Source organism: Oryx dammah, unplaced genomic scaffold (genome assembly GCF_014754425.2).
Source record: "Oryx dammah isolate SB20612 unplaced genomic scaffold, SCBI_Odam_1.1 HiC_scaffold_17, whole genome shotgun sequence".
In the NCBI taxonomy this organism is placed as follows: domain Eukaryota; kingdom Metazoa; phylum Chordata; class Mammalia; order Artiodactyla; family Bovidae; genus Oryx; species Oryx dammah.
In genome coordinates this window covers 47263324-47279263 of record NW_024070201.1, presented here as the reverse complement: position 1 = coordinate 47279263, position 15940 = coordinate 47263324, and the positions used below count along the sequence as shown (strand labels likewise).

The following is a 15940-nucleotide window of genomic DNA, read 5'->3' as shown; positions in this document are numbered from 1 at the left end:
AGTTGGACTGTGAAGAAAGCTGAGCACTGAAGAATTGATGCTTCTGAACTGTGGTGTTGGAGAAGACTCTTGAGAGTCCCTTGGACTGCAAGGAGATCCAACCAGTCCATTCTGAAGGAGATCAACCCTGGGATTTCTTTGGAAGGAATGATGCTAAAGCTGAAACTCCAGTACTTTGGCCACCTCATACGAAGAGTTGACTCATTGGAAAAGACTCTGATGCTGGGAGGGATTGGGGGCAGGAGGAAAAGAGGACGACAGAGGATGAGATGTCTGGATGGCATCACTGACTCGATGGAGGTGAATCTGAGTGAACTCCGGGAGTTGGTGATGGACAGGGAGGCCTGACGTGCTGTGATTCATGGGGTCGAAAGAGTCAGACATGACTGAGCGACTGAACTGAACTGATACATATATATATCCATCTATCAAATTATACTATCTGTCCCTATGTAAGACAGAATATTCTTCAGAAGAAGGTGAAGGAAGAGTTTAAGAAAAGGTCATTGAAATCCATAAAGATTTATTGAATTTGGGCTAAAGTTCATTGCTACAGTTTACATTTCTAGTAAACCTATATTTTTGCCTATAATTCTAAAAGTTTAAATCCTTAACGTTTTTGCCCTTACATTAGATTTAAAAAATTCTTTAATAACTGTAATATATATTACAGATAATTAGAGGGAGCAATCTCCAAGGAAGCAAGAGAAGCATCAGGAGTCATGTATAGCAGTAAGAAGACTCATTCTTAAAGACTCAAGGATATAGGAACATGTGTAAATATGTAACTTAACTGGAATAGAGTCTTGTTTTGTGGGCTTTAACAGTTCAAAGTTACCAGTACTATAAGATCTGGATAATTTAGGCTTATCAGTTCTTAATGAAATAAATAATCTGGAATACTTGCGTCATTCTTGTGAACCCACACATAAAGAATTAATAGAAAATGAAGAAATGCAATGATATGTTCCTTAAAAGGAGTTAAACATAGAATAGAGATAACTGAGCAGACACTACTGAGAAATTGAGGAATTTTTGATCATTTCTCAACTCACTGAGAACTAATTTTTTTTGAAAACCTGGTTCATGAATTGTATTTTTTTTTCTGATCAAAAGCATTACTTGTTAAATGTTATATAATTTAAATCAAATAATCCTCAAAACTAAACATTGGAGAATTGTTTATAATTCTGAGAAAATAAAGTTAGCTTATTTCTTTCTTTCATAGACTCTCCAATAAAGTTGCTTTATGTCAGTAATCTCATGAAAAGCTAACCCTACAATGAATAGTCAATAAATCGGGCAGTAATGCAGGAAGCAGTTGTGGTTCAGGCTGCTAAAACGCAAGTAAAAGAATAAAAAGGTAATTTTAATGTAGGATTTGAACATGATCTGACAAGTACAGAGAGAAGAATAGCAGGTGGGAAGTATGTAAGTGAATACAAGGATGATGGGATGGGGTGATTATTATTGAAAAAAATGGTAATGAAAAACTATGAAGATAAATTTGGGAGTAAAGAGACTTACTCACCAACTGTTGGGAGTTGGTTCTGCTGTAACTAGATACATGAAGAGTACTGTCATTTTCATATCACTATCACCCATGGCTTGGAACTCCTCAGCTTGTCTTATTCCTTTGCATCATGTGTCCTGAAATAGCTCTTCCTTTTACCTGTACCTTTGTAACTGCACATAGTCAACATCAGGAACTTTAATTATATGGTGCTGGGCCATCTGCCATGGGTGCCCATCTCTGAGATAAATTTTTATGCTTTTCTTTTTTATCTGCAATACAGAAATCCCTCATATTTTGCAGGTCTGTCTGAGATAATGTTTTTGCATTTATCCTCCAGTAAAACTCACAAGATCTGTGTTATTCTGGGGTATAGCATCAATTTATTCAGCTTGAATTGGAACAAAAAGCTGCTAGCTACTGATTTAAATGTTTTCTAATGGAATTATGAAGAAGGAGGAGTTATAAACACAAAATGAGGCATTTATTACCCACTAGCTAATGACACAGGGTTTTAATCATGACTCTTTGGGTTATCTGCACCTCTGTTCAGTTCAGTCACTCAGTCGTGTCCGACTCCTTGCAACCCCATGAATCGCAGTGCTCCAGGCCTCCCTGTCCATCACAAACTCCTAGAGTTCACTCAAACTCATGTCCATCGAGTCAGTGATGTCATCCAGCCATCTCATCCTCTGTCGTCTCCTTCTCTTCCTGCCCCCAATCCCTCCCAGCATCAGAGTCTTTTCCAATGAGTCAACTCTTCGCATGAAGTGGCCAAAATATTGGAGTTTCAGCTTCAGCATCAGTCCTTCCAAAGAACACCCAGGACTGATCTCCTTTAGAATGGACTGGTTGGATCTCCCTGCAGTCCAAGGGAGAATCCAAGGGATTCTCAAGAGTCTTCTCCAACACCACAGTTCAAAAGGATCAATTCTTTGGTGTTCAGCTTTCTTCACAGTCTAACTCTCACATCCATACATGACTACTGGAAAAACCATAGCCTTGACTAGATGGACCTTTGTTGGCAAAGTAATGTCTCTGTTTTTGAATATGCTGTCTAGGTTGGTCATAACTTTCCTTCCAAGGAGTAAGTGTCTTTTAATTTCATGGCTGAAATCACCATCTGTAGTGATTTTGGAGCCCCCCAAAATAAAATTTGACACTGTTTCCACTGTTTCCCCATCTATTTCCCATGAAGTGATGGGACCAGATGCAGTATCCCTGAAATCATTGCTACAACTTTCAGATAATTCTTTACCATTCTCCACCTCCACACCACACACAGGCTAAGTACAGAGATTTATTTTTAATAGGCTTTTTTTAAATTAATTCATTTATTTTATTTGGAGGTTAATTACTTTACAATATGGTGGTTTTTGTCATACATTAACATTAATCAGCCATGGGTATATACATGAGTCCCACTGTTCTGAAGCCCCCTCCCACCTCCCTCCTCACCCCATCCCTCCCAGAGCACCATAGGAATTTATTGTCTGTTGTTCTCATTGACAAATAAGCATAAAGTCTATTTAAATGCAAACATGCTCTATGCTAATGAATTCTATTTAAATAGAATTCCTTCTATGTGACCCTTCCTTTTAATGAGGCAATTCTGATATAAATTTTATGTTCCATTCACTATTGAAAGTGGCATATTGAACTCTCCTACTATTTTTTGTGTGGCTGTGTATATCTCCCTTTAGTTATATTAATGCTTGCTTCACATATTTGGGGTCTCTAGTATTTATAATGTATTTTCATAGCGAATTCTCCCTTTTAATATTACATGATGTCTTTGCTTTTAAGTGACTTTTTTTTTTCTTTTTTTGCCATGCTCTGCAGCTTACAAGATCTTAATTCTCTGCATGCATGCTTAGTTGCTCAGTCTTGTCTGACTCTTTGCTACCCCATGGAATATAGCCCATGGACTAGAGACTAACCCCATGGACTTTAGATTACAGCTCCTCTGTCCTTGGAATTTTCCAAGCAAGAATCCTGGAGCTGGGTTGCCATTTCCTCCTCTGGGGATCTTCCCAACCCAGGGATCAAACCCACATCTCCTGTGTCTCCTGCACTGGCTGGGGATTCTTTACCTCTGAGCCACCTGGGAAGTGCTTAGTTCCCTGACCAGGGACCAAATCCCTGGCCCAAGGCAGTGAAAGTGCCAAGTCCTATCCACTGGACCTACAGGGAATTCATGCTGACGATTTTAGCTAAAAGCTTATTTTGTCTGATAAAAGCATCCTCATACCTGCCTTTTGTTTGCCATTGTCATGAAATTTCTTCTGTGCATTTACTTTCAGCCTCTATCTGTTCATAATTCTTAAATCTATTGACTCTTTTATAGATAGTATATAGTTAGATTTAGTTTTTATTTCGTCATATATCTTTTACATATATCTGATTATCCATTAACAAGTTTTGTATTCCTTCTCTCACTGTATTTTTTTTCACATTTTGTTTCATGATTTATATTTACAGAGATTTTTAAAGCCAAATACTTTATGGGTCAAATTTATTTTTGCATTATTCAACAAGATGTCATTCCAAAATTTCTTCTACCTCCATGCTTTATTGTAGTAAAGTGTTTCCTTGGTTTATTTCTTTCTTGAACTGTGCATCAGTCCAAAATTAGAAACGAGATGTCCCTCCCTGTGTACTTGGTTCTTCTTAAAAACTCTCATGAGTCCTCAGTGTTAAAGATTGATTGAAGACAATTTAAACATGATCTCTACCAGTGCAGCATCCTGGGGGAACATGAAGGTGCATGGGCAGAGGAATAGCAAAGAGTAAAGAAAGAGATGAAGTCTTTTTTTGGAAGTCAGTTTCTCCCATGACAGGTTTGATTTTAGCTCATATTTTAAGATGATATATTAATTCATTCAGGGCATCATCATTGTTTACATTGATAATATTGGATTAAACTCTCTATAATGCTGATTTTCTGTAAGATAATGTTATATGTTATCTTAAAGCCTTCAAGTTAATTGATCTTGAATACAATTGATAAAAAATAGGGAAATGTTAAATTGTTCATTATACAATGCCATTTTTATTGAAGTTTTAAAAAATCTCAGGTATTATCCTTGTTCATACAAGTGTAAATAAGACAAAGTTACTGTCCTCTACATACTTGCAGCAGATGATTTTTAAGCATTGGAATATATTTGTCTCTATTTTTAATTCTACAACTTAAACCTTCAAATTTGGGTAAAACTCAAATTTGGGTTAAAGTATTAAAATGCCTCTTGAAGGATGTGCTCTATTTAAGTCCTATGATCATTTTGTTTCCTAAAAACATTTTGTCTCTGAATAGACCTAATTTATTTTTATAAACCATTTTTGTGCTATCTTTCTTATACCACTAATTCCATGCTTACAGAATTTAGCTTACATCCTAAGGTTTTGTGTTGTTGTCATTGGTGTTATTGATTTTATATTATTTTTATATCAGTATTTCAGAAAAAAGGTAGACAAAAATAGATGTCATTAAAATTTTCAAAATATAGATTCACAAGGAGATATCAGAAAATGACTCATGGCTATAATTACAGCTAAGAGTTGGATTAACAGTTTGAAGATACGAATGAGTGACGTAATCCTTAGAAGTTATCTGGGATCAACTGCTGTTTTCTACAATTTACTTATCTGTGCAGGTCTAAGTGTTAGTCAAGAGAAAGCTCTAGGTTGTAAAGGACAGGGCAAAAACAATAATGGAAACAATTGGAAATCACAATATAAGAGTTTCTTAGAATAGTAAACCAAAGTTCTTAAGTATTGGATGATTCATTAAGTGTCTCCTTCCATTATGAGTATCAGAGATTTAAAATATTTTTTCAGATGTAGAAATGTGTAGAAGACCTAGCTTTTAGCATGTGGATGTTGCTACTTTGAACTAACCTAAATTTTCTTTAGAAATATCCACTAATGATTAAGATGTTTGGAGCATATAAATATTGTTAGCACATGGTCACGGATTTGTTTGGTCTTCACTCCATAGACGATTGGGTTGAGAAAAGGTGGGACCAAGAGGTAAAGGTTAGATAAAAGGATATGAACGTATGGTGGTATGTGAGAACCAAACCTATGTGTGAAGAAAGAGAAGAAGCCAAGGAGGTAGAATTGCAGGAAGACACAAATATGAGCGATGCATGTATTAAAAGCTTTCAATCTTGCCTCCTTCTGGGGCAGTTGAAAGACGGTGATAAAGATCTGAATGTAGGACAAGGTGATAAAGATTATGTCAAATCCTAAGATAGTGAAGGCAACAAATAGACCATAGATCTTGTTGATCCGTATATCGTCAATAGCCAGCTTCACAATGGCCATGTGCTCACAGTAAGAGTGGGAGACGATTGTGGTTCGGTAGAATTTGAGACGATATTTGATTAGTACCAAGCATGGTGCGCCAAGTATGGCAGCCCTGAGTGTCACCCCAACCCCAATGTGAGTCAAGAGTTTTTGGGAGAAGATGCTGGCATGTCTCAAGGGATTACAGATGGCCACATAGCGATCTAGCGCCATCGCCAATAGGACACCTGATTCAATTCCCTGGAATGAGTGAAGAAACCACATTTGTAGAAGACAGGCTTCAAAAGAAATCTCTATCAAATGAAACCAGAAGATACCTAACATTTTGGGGAGAATACAAGTGCTAAGTGCAATGTCTGTGGCCCCCAACATAGCGAGAAAAATGTACATAGGACTATGGAGGCTGTTTTCATATTTGATTATCACCAAAATTAGAGTATTCCCAATTACTGCCATAAGGTACATGACACAGAATGGAATCCCGATCCAGCACTGCACTGACTCCAGGCCAGGAATCCCGATGAGTGTTAAAACAGAGGGCATGAAGACTGAGCCATTGGGGCGGAGCATGGTGATCTGGTCAGTAGAATCAAGTAGGGATATTGCTGTTTCATCTCCTATTCCCTGTTAAGTCTCAAAAATTAAAAATAAGGATAAATTATTTAAGTAAAACGTACTTTAGTTCGCTTAGGAGGATACCATTTTATCGGTCCCAATGGCTCCTTTCTAATTTTCCATCTCTTTTCCCAATGTTTTTCAATGATCAACTATGAGATTCTATGTTTCTGCATGGCTTTATCATTTTCAATGAGAAAAATTAAGTGGACTGGATAACTTCTTTCTAGTCCTTGACTATTGGAACAAATAAATTCCCTTTAGCTTGTGTTTGCTAATCACCCTCAGTGCTGTCTTTATGACCCACCAATTCAAATTGATGGAACAATTCATTTAATTCAGAGTAAAGAATTTCAAGAACTAAACTGTACCTAGATTAGACATGAAGGATCTATACCAGTGGTAAATCATTCTGCTTGATTATGATCAGAAAACAAGTTTAATGAGAATATTTTTCATTTTGAAACTCACTTTTTTTTTTCTAGGTTAGTCTTTTCATGATTGGATCCCTCTACAATAGACTCTCGGACTGCTTTAAATCTAATTTTTCAAATTTTCAGTATTTTCCCAAAGACAAGCTCTACATCTTTACCTTCCGTTCCTTAAACTCTGATAAGACAAATCCATTATTTTTATTTTATTTTTGATTTTTAAAAAACTTTTTATTTTGTATTGGGATATAGCCAATTAACAAACAATGCTGTGATAGTCTCAGGTGAACAGTGAAGGGACTCAGCCATACATATACATATATCCATTCCCCCTCAAACTCCCCTCCCATCCAGGCGGCCACATAACACTGAACAGAATTCCATCCACAAAACACTGGACAGAGTTCCATGTGCTATACAGTAAGTCCTTGTTGGTTATCAATTATAAAATAATAGTCTGTACACATTGTTCCCAAACTCCCTAACTGTCCCTTCCCTCTTCCTTTTCCCCAGCAACCCTAATCTCATTCTCAAAGTCTTTTGATTCTGTTTCTGTTTTGTATATAAGTTCATTTGTATAATTTCTTTTTAGATAATGGATGTTACCCTTTATCCTTAGCTTGAAGGATAGCTTGAAGGAAAATCTCATGTTCTTGTCCTCTCCATCATCCTTCAAGTTACCCTTTATCCTTAGCTTGAAGATCTCCCTTTTAGATCTTTTCTCACTATGCCTTGTTGTATGCATATCACTTGTATTCAATTTCAAGTACCAACCTATACCTCCTATGCTTCCCTTTCATTATCAATAAACATTAAGCCTGAATATTTAGTTTTTCTTAACTATTTGCAGTAATGAAATTCAATATTTCCTTTACTTAAAGCCTCGGGCATCTTATAGCCACTACAACTACAATTTCTATAGAAGTAAACTTTTTTCTTTTATATAGCTGTTTTACATAGGAGCAGATTCATCTCTTAGTCTCTGCCCTTCAGTGATTACTTCACCCATAACACTGTATGCTTCCAGGGCCTCCTATGACTGGCTTTGCCTTATCATTTTCCAAAGTCTTCAGAGTTTTTCTTGCCTGCTAATGAAAGTTGCTCAGTCGTATCCGACTCTTTGTTATCCCAAGGACCATACAGCCCATGGAATTTTCCAGACCAGAATACTGGAGTAGATAGCCATTCCCTTCTCCAGGGGATCTTCCCAACCCAGGGATCAAACCCAGGTCTCCATCATTGCAGGAGGATTATTTACCAGCTGAGCCACACGGAAAGCCCAAGAATACTGGAATGGGTAGTCTATCCCTTCTCCAGCAGATCTTCCCGCCAATTCCCTAATATTTCTTCCTGAATGGCATATAATATATGTTCATATGTGTGTGTTTTAACCCCAGTAAAAGTAAAATATGAATTTGCTAATTATAAATATTTCCTTTGATTAATTGTACAGCTCATTTTTGGAACCATTAAGACAACATATAAAGCATAAAGACAAAGAGAAATCCTAAAACAACAGATTTGGAACAAGAAAAAATCTCACATTCTTGTCCTTTCTGTTATCCTTCAAGTTTTCTCCTTGATAGATTATCTCTGAGACAAAAAATGATATCTATGACCTATCTCAGGTCAATTGCAAGAGCATTTATTGCTCTTTTTTCCTTAAAATTTATTCATCTGCTGTCAAGGTTTTCCTTTTGGAGACCTACGTTCAGGATCTCTCCATTGAGCAAATAATACAATATATCAGAATAGATGCTTTGCAAATTAGAATTTAACACTACTACACACATTTGAGAAGTTTATTTCCTAGTGATTTTATTCAATACATGTCAATTAAACATCCACTATGATCCAAGTATTATTTGCAGAAAATGGGAAACAAATATCAACTTATTTATTGTAGGTATATGAAGTAAATATATTGTGCAGAGTGCTTGGAATTCAAAAAGTGATGTCCAAAAAGTGATGACCATTTATCAAATATGTTTTGCATTGTTCTGTTTTTAAGGATTTTAACTTTTAAATTGCTTTATTTTCCTTGGATTAAGATACTGGCATCATTTTGTTGTTGTTTTTAAGTCACCAAGTCATGTCCGAATATTGGAGTGGGTTGCCATTTCCTTCTCCAGGGGATCTTCCTGACCAAGGGATCAAACACACATCTCCTGCACGAGCAGGTGGATTCTTTATCACTGAGGCACCAGAGAAGCCATTGACATCATTACCTTATTTTTTAGTGAAAACTGAGACTTTTTGCTATTATAAATAATATTTTGATCTAAATTCTATGGACTATTGACCCAGAAAAAATAAAAAGGTAGTTTGTGTCCTCTGAGATTTTACAGATCTAATTTACTAAGTATTTTGAGATAGATAAAAGAGTGTAACTGAATCATGATGGGATGAGTTTTTAATGAAAATACACTAAATATTTCAATCAGTTTGTTCTTCCTCAGAATCTGAAAGAAAATATCTCCTACATTAACTTCTTATTTCACCACAAAACACATACAATATAGTATATGTTTATCAGATGCTACATGTCTGACAAAGAACTCCACTTGCAACATCATTCCTCCACATACACTCCAACAATCTCTGTGACTTTTCTCAAAAAATTGTGTGCTATTCTCTTTATCCGGAATGTTAATTTGAGAGATTTAACTTGGTCATATAAGGAATATTTGTTCAATAGAATCTGAATACCATGGAAATCAAAGCTCTACAGAAGTAAATATTGTGAATAATTAGAGAAAGTTGAGCAACAAGAGAAGACTGCAGTAAACAAACAAGCAGATATATAAAATAGACAAGAGTGTCTTCTGTCTGAAAGATTATATCTCTTATGAAGAAAGTACTAAAGTAGTTTCCTTTACAGGTGATAGTTTTACATTTCTAATGTGAAATGAAATTCATATTATATACATAAGACAAAAAATTTAAACATGAAAACATACCCTCTTGTCCTTTTGCCTCCCTTCTTCCCTACTATGCATTGTTTATATGAAGTATGCATTGGCCAAACTGCTGCCATCTGCAGACATAACTTCTCCACTATAAAGAGCAATAGTCTCCTGGAACCAGTGACAACTCCTTAAAACTCTTTGATCTTCTAAGGGCTCAGAATAACCCACCACTTTGTACTTGCAGATCTGGATCATGTAAACTGTCAAAAATACATCTTTTAAGGGACAGTTGTCTGTCTCAAAAAATTTATATATAACTGTGCTTTGAGTTCTAATAGGGGGAACAGTTCTGAGAGCTTTTTAAGATGCTATTCCTAAGTTATAATCCTCAATTTGGCTTAAATAACATTTTCTATTTCTTGTTGTTGTTCAGTCTCTCATCCATGTCTGACTCTTTGTAACCACATGGACTTCAGTACTCCAGGCTTCCCTGTCCTTCACTGTCTCCTGGAGTTTGCTCAAACTCATGTCCATTGAGTAAGTGATGCCATCCAGTCACCTCACCCTCTGTCATCCCCTTCTCCTCCTGCCTTCAGTGTTTCCCAGCATCAGGGTATTTCCCAATGGGTCAGTTCTTCTCATCAGGTGACCAAAGTATTGGAACTTCAGCTTCAGCATCAGTCCTTCCAGTGAATATTCAGGATTGATTTCTTTAGGATGGACTGGTTTGATCTCCTTGCAGTCCAAGAGACTATCAAGAGTCTTCAACGCCAGAGTTCAAAAGCATCAATTCTGGCCCTCAGTCTTCTTTATAGTGCAATTCTCACATACATACGTGACTACTGGAAAAACTATAGCTTTGACTATATGGATCTTTGTCAGCAAAACAATGTCTTTGCTTTTTACTATGCTGTAGCCCTTTCTATTTCTTAGATTAGTTTTTTTCATTGACACTAACTTCATGAGTCCTAATATCCTTCTATAGCAAGAAGAATTTTCTTCTATTCTTCCTTGATTATTAAATATTGTTTTTTTACTGCTGCTGCTGCTGCTGCTGCTAAGTCGCTTCAGTCATGTTCGACTCTGTGCGACCCCGTAAACAGCAGTCCACTAGGCTCCGCAGTCCCTGGGATTCTCCAGGCAAGGACACTGGAGTGGGTTGCCATTTCCTACTCCAATGCATGAAAGTGAAAAGTGAAAGTGAAGTCGCTCAGTTGTGTCCAACTTTGCGACCCCATGGACTGCAGCCTACCAGGCTCCTCTGTCCATGGGACTTTCCAGGCAAGAGTACTTGAGTGGGTTGCCATTGCCTTCTCCTGTTTTCTTACAGGGTAGAAAAAAAAAAATGACAGTCTTTAATGATTAAGAATTAATGGTATGTGCCTTTAATCAAATTGAGAGAATAAATTGCCTAGGAAGTGGAATCATAATCAGATAAAAGAGATGTGAGGGGCACTCAAATAGAAAATAGTTTGTACAAAAACCACAGAAGATTGTGAGCTATGGCAGGGCTGTATATAAATAAATGTGTTTCATATATAATATAGTTCATAAGCAGAAATGATGGATAATAAAAAGCAAAGAATACAAAAAGTGAAGTTAATGTTTTAAACCAAATGATTTAACATTTTAGGATTTAAGATCATCTTTTTTGGAAGGTAAAAAAAAATTCATCTTCTAGCAGCTGGATGAATGGCTTAAAAGACCTGGCAGCTCAGTGTGATGAGACTTAGATGGCAGACTAAGTCAGAAAGATATCTGTGATAGTCCATACATTATATTAAGAGGAGATGTGGTCTAGCAAAAGAATAAAAAGAATTCAAAATCTGTTGGACTCATTGTCTTTATGTAACAGAAATTGGAAGGGATGAGGCTAAGAGTGTTCTTGGGTTGAGAATTATAGCAATGGATGACAAAAGACAAGTTGAAAGGAACTTTGTGTGTATAGATGTGTTTGTTTAGAAAAAGAAGAAAGATATCTTAAACACTGAAATTCATAAACCAAAGTAAATATACTTTGGTCATTTTTATAGTATAAAACTTGAATTATTAGTGTTATATATAGGTCCAATTTTGATTCAAGCTGAATTTCAGGATCTAAAAGATTTAAGGAATTCAGGGCTCTAAATCCACACTCCCTACAATCTCAGGAATTTTTCCTAAATGAACTCTCTGACATTCACCCACTGAGCTCTATCTCAAGTCCTGCAGTGACAGAGGACTCTCTTTGTTTTCTCAGATAGCTTGCCACATTTCAGGTCAGCTCTGAATGTCAACAGATCTTCTATACAACATCCTTAAATGGGTTCCTTCTAAATTCCTTATTAAATTCCCAAATCTGCAATCCAGTGATGCACATTAGCTATGAGTCATGGCAGTGAATTGCACAGGATCTGAACTCAGTCAACAGAGTTTAAATCTGACACAGACAGTTATGAAACTTTACATGGTCTCGATTTCATTACTAAAGACATATTCGTGGATAGAAACATATGACAGCGTGATTGTGAGTATTATATGACATAATCCATCTAAATATTTGGAAGGAAACAAAGGTGTATTGATCTGTCAATAAATGCCAGTTTTTAATAAATGAACTTTTACCTTTTTCTCACAAATCACTTGAGATATTAAAAGAGCATTTTATCTGAAAGAGGATTTCTACTGGATTACTTGAAGGATATCTTTTCTTCCTGCATCTTTTCTAGTCTAAACATGTATAATTTCCTGATCTCTTAACAAATAAGATTTCCATTCATCTATCAGCACAGATATTATTCTCTAAAGGTCCTTCATTTTGTCAACCTCACGTTACAGTTTGTGACCAAGCATGGCTTAATTGATTCTGAAATGCTGTGAAAAGCATAGGACACATCTTCCTAGAGTTTGATCACTTAATTACTGTAAGATTATATATTTTTTTATCCTGGAATTATATGATCAAGTTATGTGTGTATGTGTGTGTGTGTATGTATATATATATGTGTATATATAATGAAACCAAGCCTCCAGTTTCCCACACTCAGTGCAGAATTTCAAACCCAAAGACTTACCAGGAATCCTCTGTGGTGATAAAGGTTGAAACCATAAAGCAGAAAATGATCTGATGTTTCAGATAGTGAAGGATGAGTGTTTTGTACTATAGCAGGCACCTGGGGGATTGGTTTTTACCAGTCCCTGGTGAGCTTTCAGGGTCACTGGAGACAGGAATGAAAAAGCCATACTCTTGTTCAGAACATACAAGATTTATTCTCTAATGGTTTTGCATCTAAAAAAATTTCTCAAACTTTGGTTTCACCTTGGAACTGGGAAATAAAATGAGCCTTCTTTTAAAAATTCCTAAGAGAAGACAGTGCCCCAAGACCACACACAAAAAAATCAATGATGCTTATTAAAAAATGATGAAATAATAAAGGTAGACAATAACATCTTGAGATATTCAGATTGATCAGCATGGACATGCTGGCAGAGAAGTGAAAATATGTATTTTTGTAGTTTAATTCTAGTTGGGGTACCAATATTTCTTATTTAGGCACATGGTTGGGGCTGACTGGGAATGAATGTTCACCTCAGAGCCTCAGTTACCAGTCAGTTTCTGATCTTCTTCTGGGCAAAATCTGGAGACACAAATCTTTTCTGATTCCAAACCATCTTTCTCCAAATTGTCCCAGTTATGTTCAGAGGTCATGAAAAAATAGTATACATTTTCAAAAATTTTCGTGTCCTTCTAAAATTGATATCAATTTCCCAACCTGAAACTGTTATTTATGTCAGGTATTATACTTACTTGGTTTAATCAAGGTTTATGACTCACTATAGGGAAATGGCAACCCACTCTAGTACTCTTGCCTGGAGAATCCCATGGAGGGAGGAGCCTGGTAGGCTACTAGTCCATGGGGTCGCAAAGAGTCGGACACAACTGGGCGACTTCACTTTTATAGGGATTTTAAACTTTAGCATCAATAGGAGGAAGGAAAATATTTCAATTTCCTGAAAAGTACAAGAGACAAGTTATCAATCCTGGATTACCTAAAGGCCTTAATTAAAATCACACTGGTTTTGCCCTATGTCATTGGATCAGGCCCTATTTAGAAGCTCTATTCCTTTTGAATTAAGAGACTTACTGACCACATCCTCTTATTAAACAGCCATAAAATCATCATCATCTTAGAAAAAGCAATGGTATAGGATTGAAGGCAGATAAACAGATAAGCCAGCTCAGCCTGGATCAGGGTATGTGCATGTCTTCACACCTGGACACCCCGTGATTCACATCAGCAGATTGAAATCAGCCACAGCTGAGTATCTGCACTGGAGATATAAAACCCAAAACCAGTGCATATAATCAAGGAAAAAGAAATAAGTTTAAGTGAAATGTGAAAAATAAAAACAAGCCTGGACATCCCTTGTGGAATTTTCTGAGTGATAATAGATGTCATTAGAAGGCAGAGAGAGAGGGATCATAGAAAATCTTATTTGGAGAGAGATGTGTTTCCTCGGTGCCAGAGTAGACTCAGGTATCTCAAGCATTAAATATCATTCAAATATGAAGATAAATGAAACTCTTATTTATGCTACAATCCAAATGAACCTTGAGAACATTATTCTAAGTGAAAGCAGCCAGAAATAAAACGTCAAATATTATTTCATTTCACTTATATGAGATGTCCAGAGAAGTGAAATCACAGACACAGAAAGTCAATTAATGTGTGCCATGAAGTGGGAGCAGGAGAATGGGGAGTGGCTGCTAGAGGGGGATGGAATATCTTTATTAGGATGATGAAAATGTTCAGGAATTTGATAATAGTGATGAAAGCCAGAGTCGTATACTCTTAAAAGATTGTGCTACATGGTATGTAAATTATATCTCAATAAATTAAAAAAAATGATTCATTATAATATACAGAAACCATACTAAAAAGATTATTAGATATATGCTTTTAAATTTAGAATACATACAATAAATGAGGTGATGTGATTTACTGATCAAGATGGCAGCTAAGCTCAAATAAAGTTGTTAAATATTTATCCTGGGGAGAAAGTTTATATTGGAATTCGACATTCTACTCAACTTTTTGGTAAACACCTTAAACTGTTCTAAAAATAAATTAAAAATAATTAAAAAGCAGGAAATATCATTTTATAGCTGTGAAAATAAGTTTTTTGAGTTTGGAACACCTCTTCCCCTACATTCCCTCATTAGGAAATCATGTAAATTATTGTCATTATTATTATTACTGTTCTGAGAATAAGTTCTTATTATGAAAATTTGGTAGAATTTTTATGCATTTATTTTCAGAATGCTCCATTCATTATGTATTTATTCATAATTAAAATGTGTCATGTATGTGTAGGTCATGAATATACAAATAAATTAGAGTGATCTATATTATACACAGCATGAGTGCTACTAGGAGGGATAGAGAAAAAAAGGAAAATGGCTAAACTCCTTATAGGAAATGCCTAACTACAATCTAAAAGCAGGGAAGCAGTCAATCGGGAGGGGGGGAGTACACATTTGCATATGTAATATTAGGAATCAGATAAAGAATCAACAAATTTTGTACTTTATGTTGAAAATACAACAGTGTTTATATGAAAATGCCAGGAGACTCAGCAGTAAAGAATCCTCTTACAATACAGGAGACACACAGGAAACGCATATTCAGCTCCTGGGTCAGGATTCCTGTGGAGAAGGAAATGGCAACCCACTCCAGTATTCTTGCCTGGGAAATCTCACGGACAGAGGAGCTTGATGGGCTAGAGTTCATGGTGTCTCAAAGAGTTGGACATGACTTAGTGACTAAGCAACAAAAACCTCAAGCAAATGGAAGATGAGAAAGAAACCATTTTATTTTTCATAAGATTGAGAGAGGGAAAGTGAAACATTTGCTGCTCAGTCCTTCTGTAACCTCATGGACTATAGCCCACCAGGTTGCTTTGTCCATGGAATTTTCCAGGCATGAATACCAGAGTAGGTTGCCCTTTCCTTCTGCAGACAAATAGTCTGTCCAAAATCCTATTCAGGATCAACACAATGCATTTAATATTCATATCTCTTTAGACTTCTTTAACCTACAGGAATTCCTCAGACTTTCTTTTATCTTTTGTTTTCATTTCTAAGGATTTATTTTCTTACTATTTTAAAGCTTTATGTTGAA

General features: G+C 36.0%; 1 protein-coding gene across 1 annotated transcript; it reads right to left on the bottom strand.

The window, feature by feature from the left end:
* Positions 1–5437: 5437 nt before the first annotated feature.
* LOC120876633 (olfactory receptor 52A5-like) lies at positions 5438–6394 on the bottom strand. Its single transcript, XM_040258605.1, has one exon. The coding sequence runs from the start codon at positions 6392–6394 to the stop codon at positions 5438–5440; it is 957 nt and encodes a 318-aa protein (XP_040114539.1).
* Positions 6395–15940: the final 9546 nt, after the last annotated feature.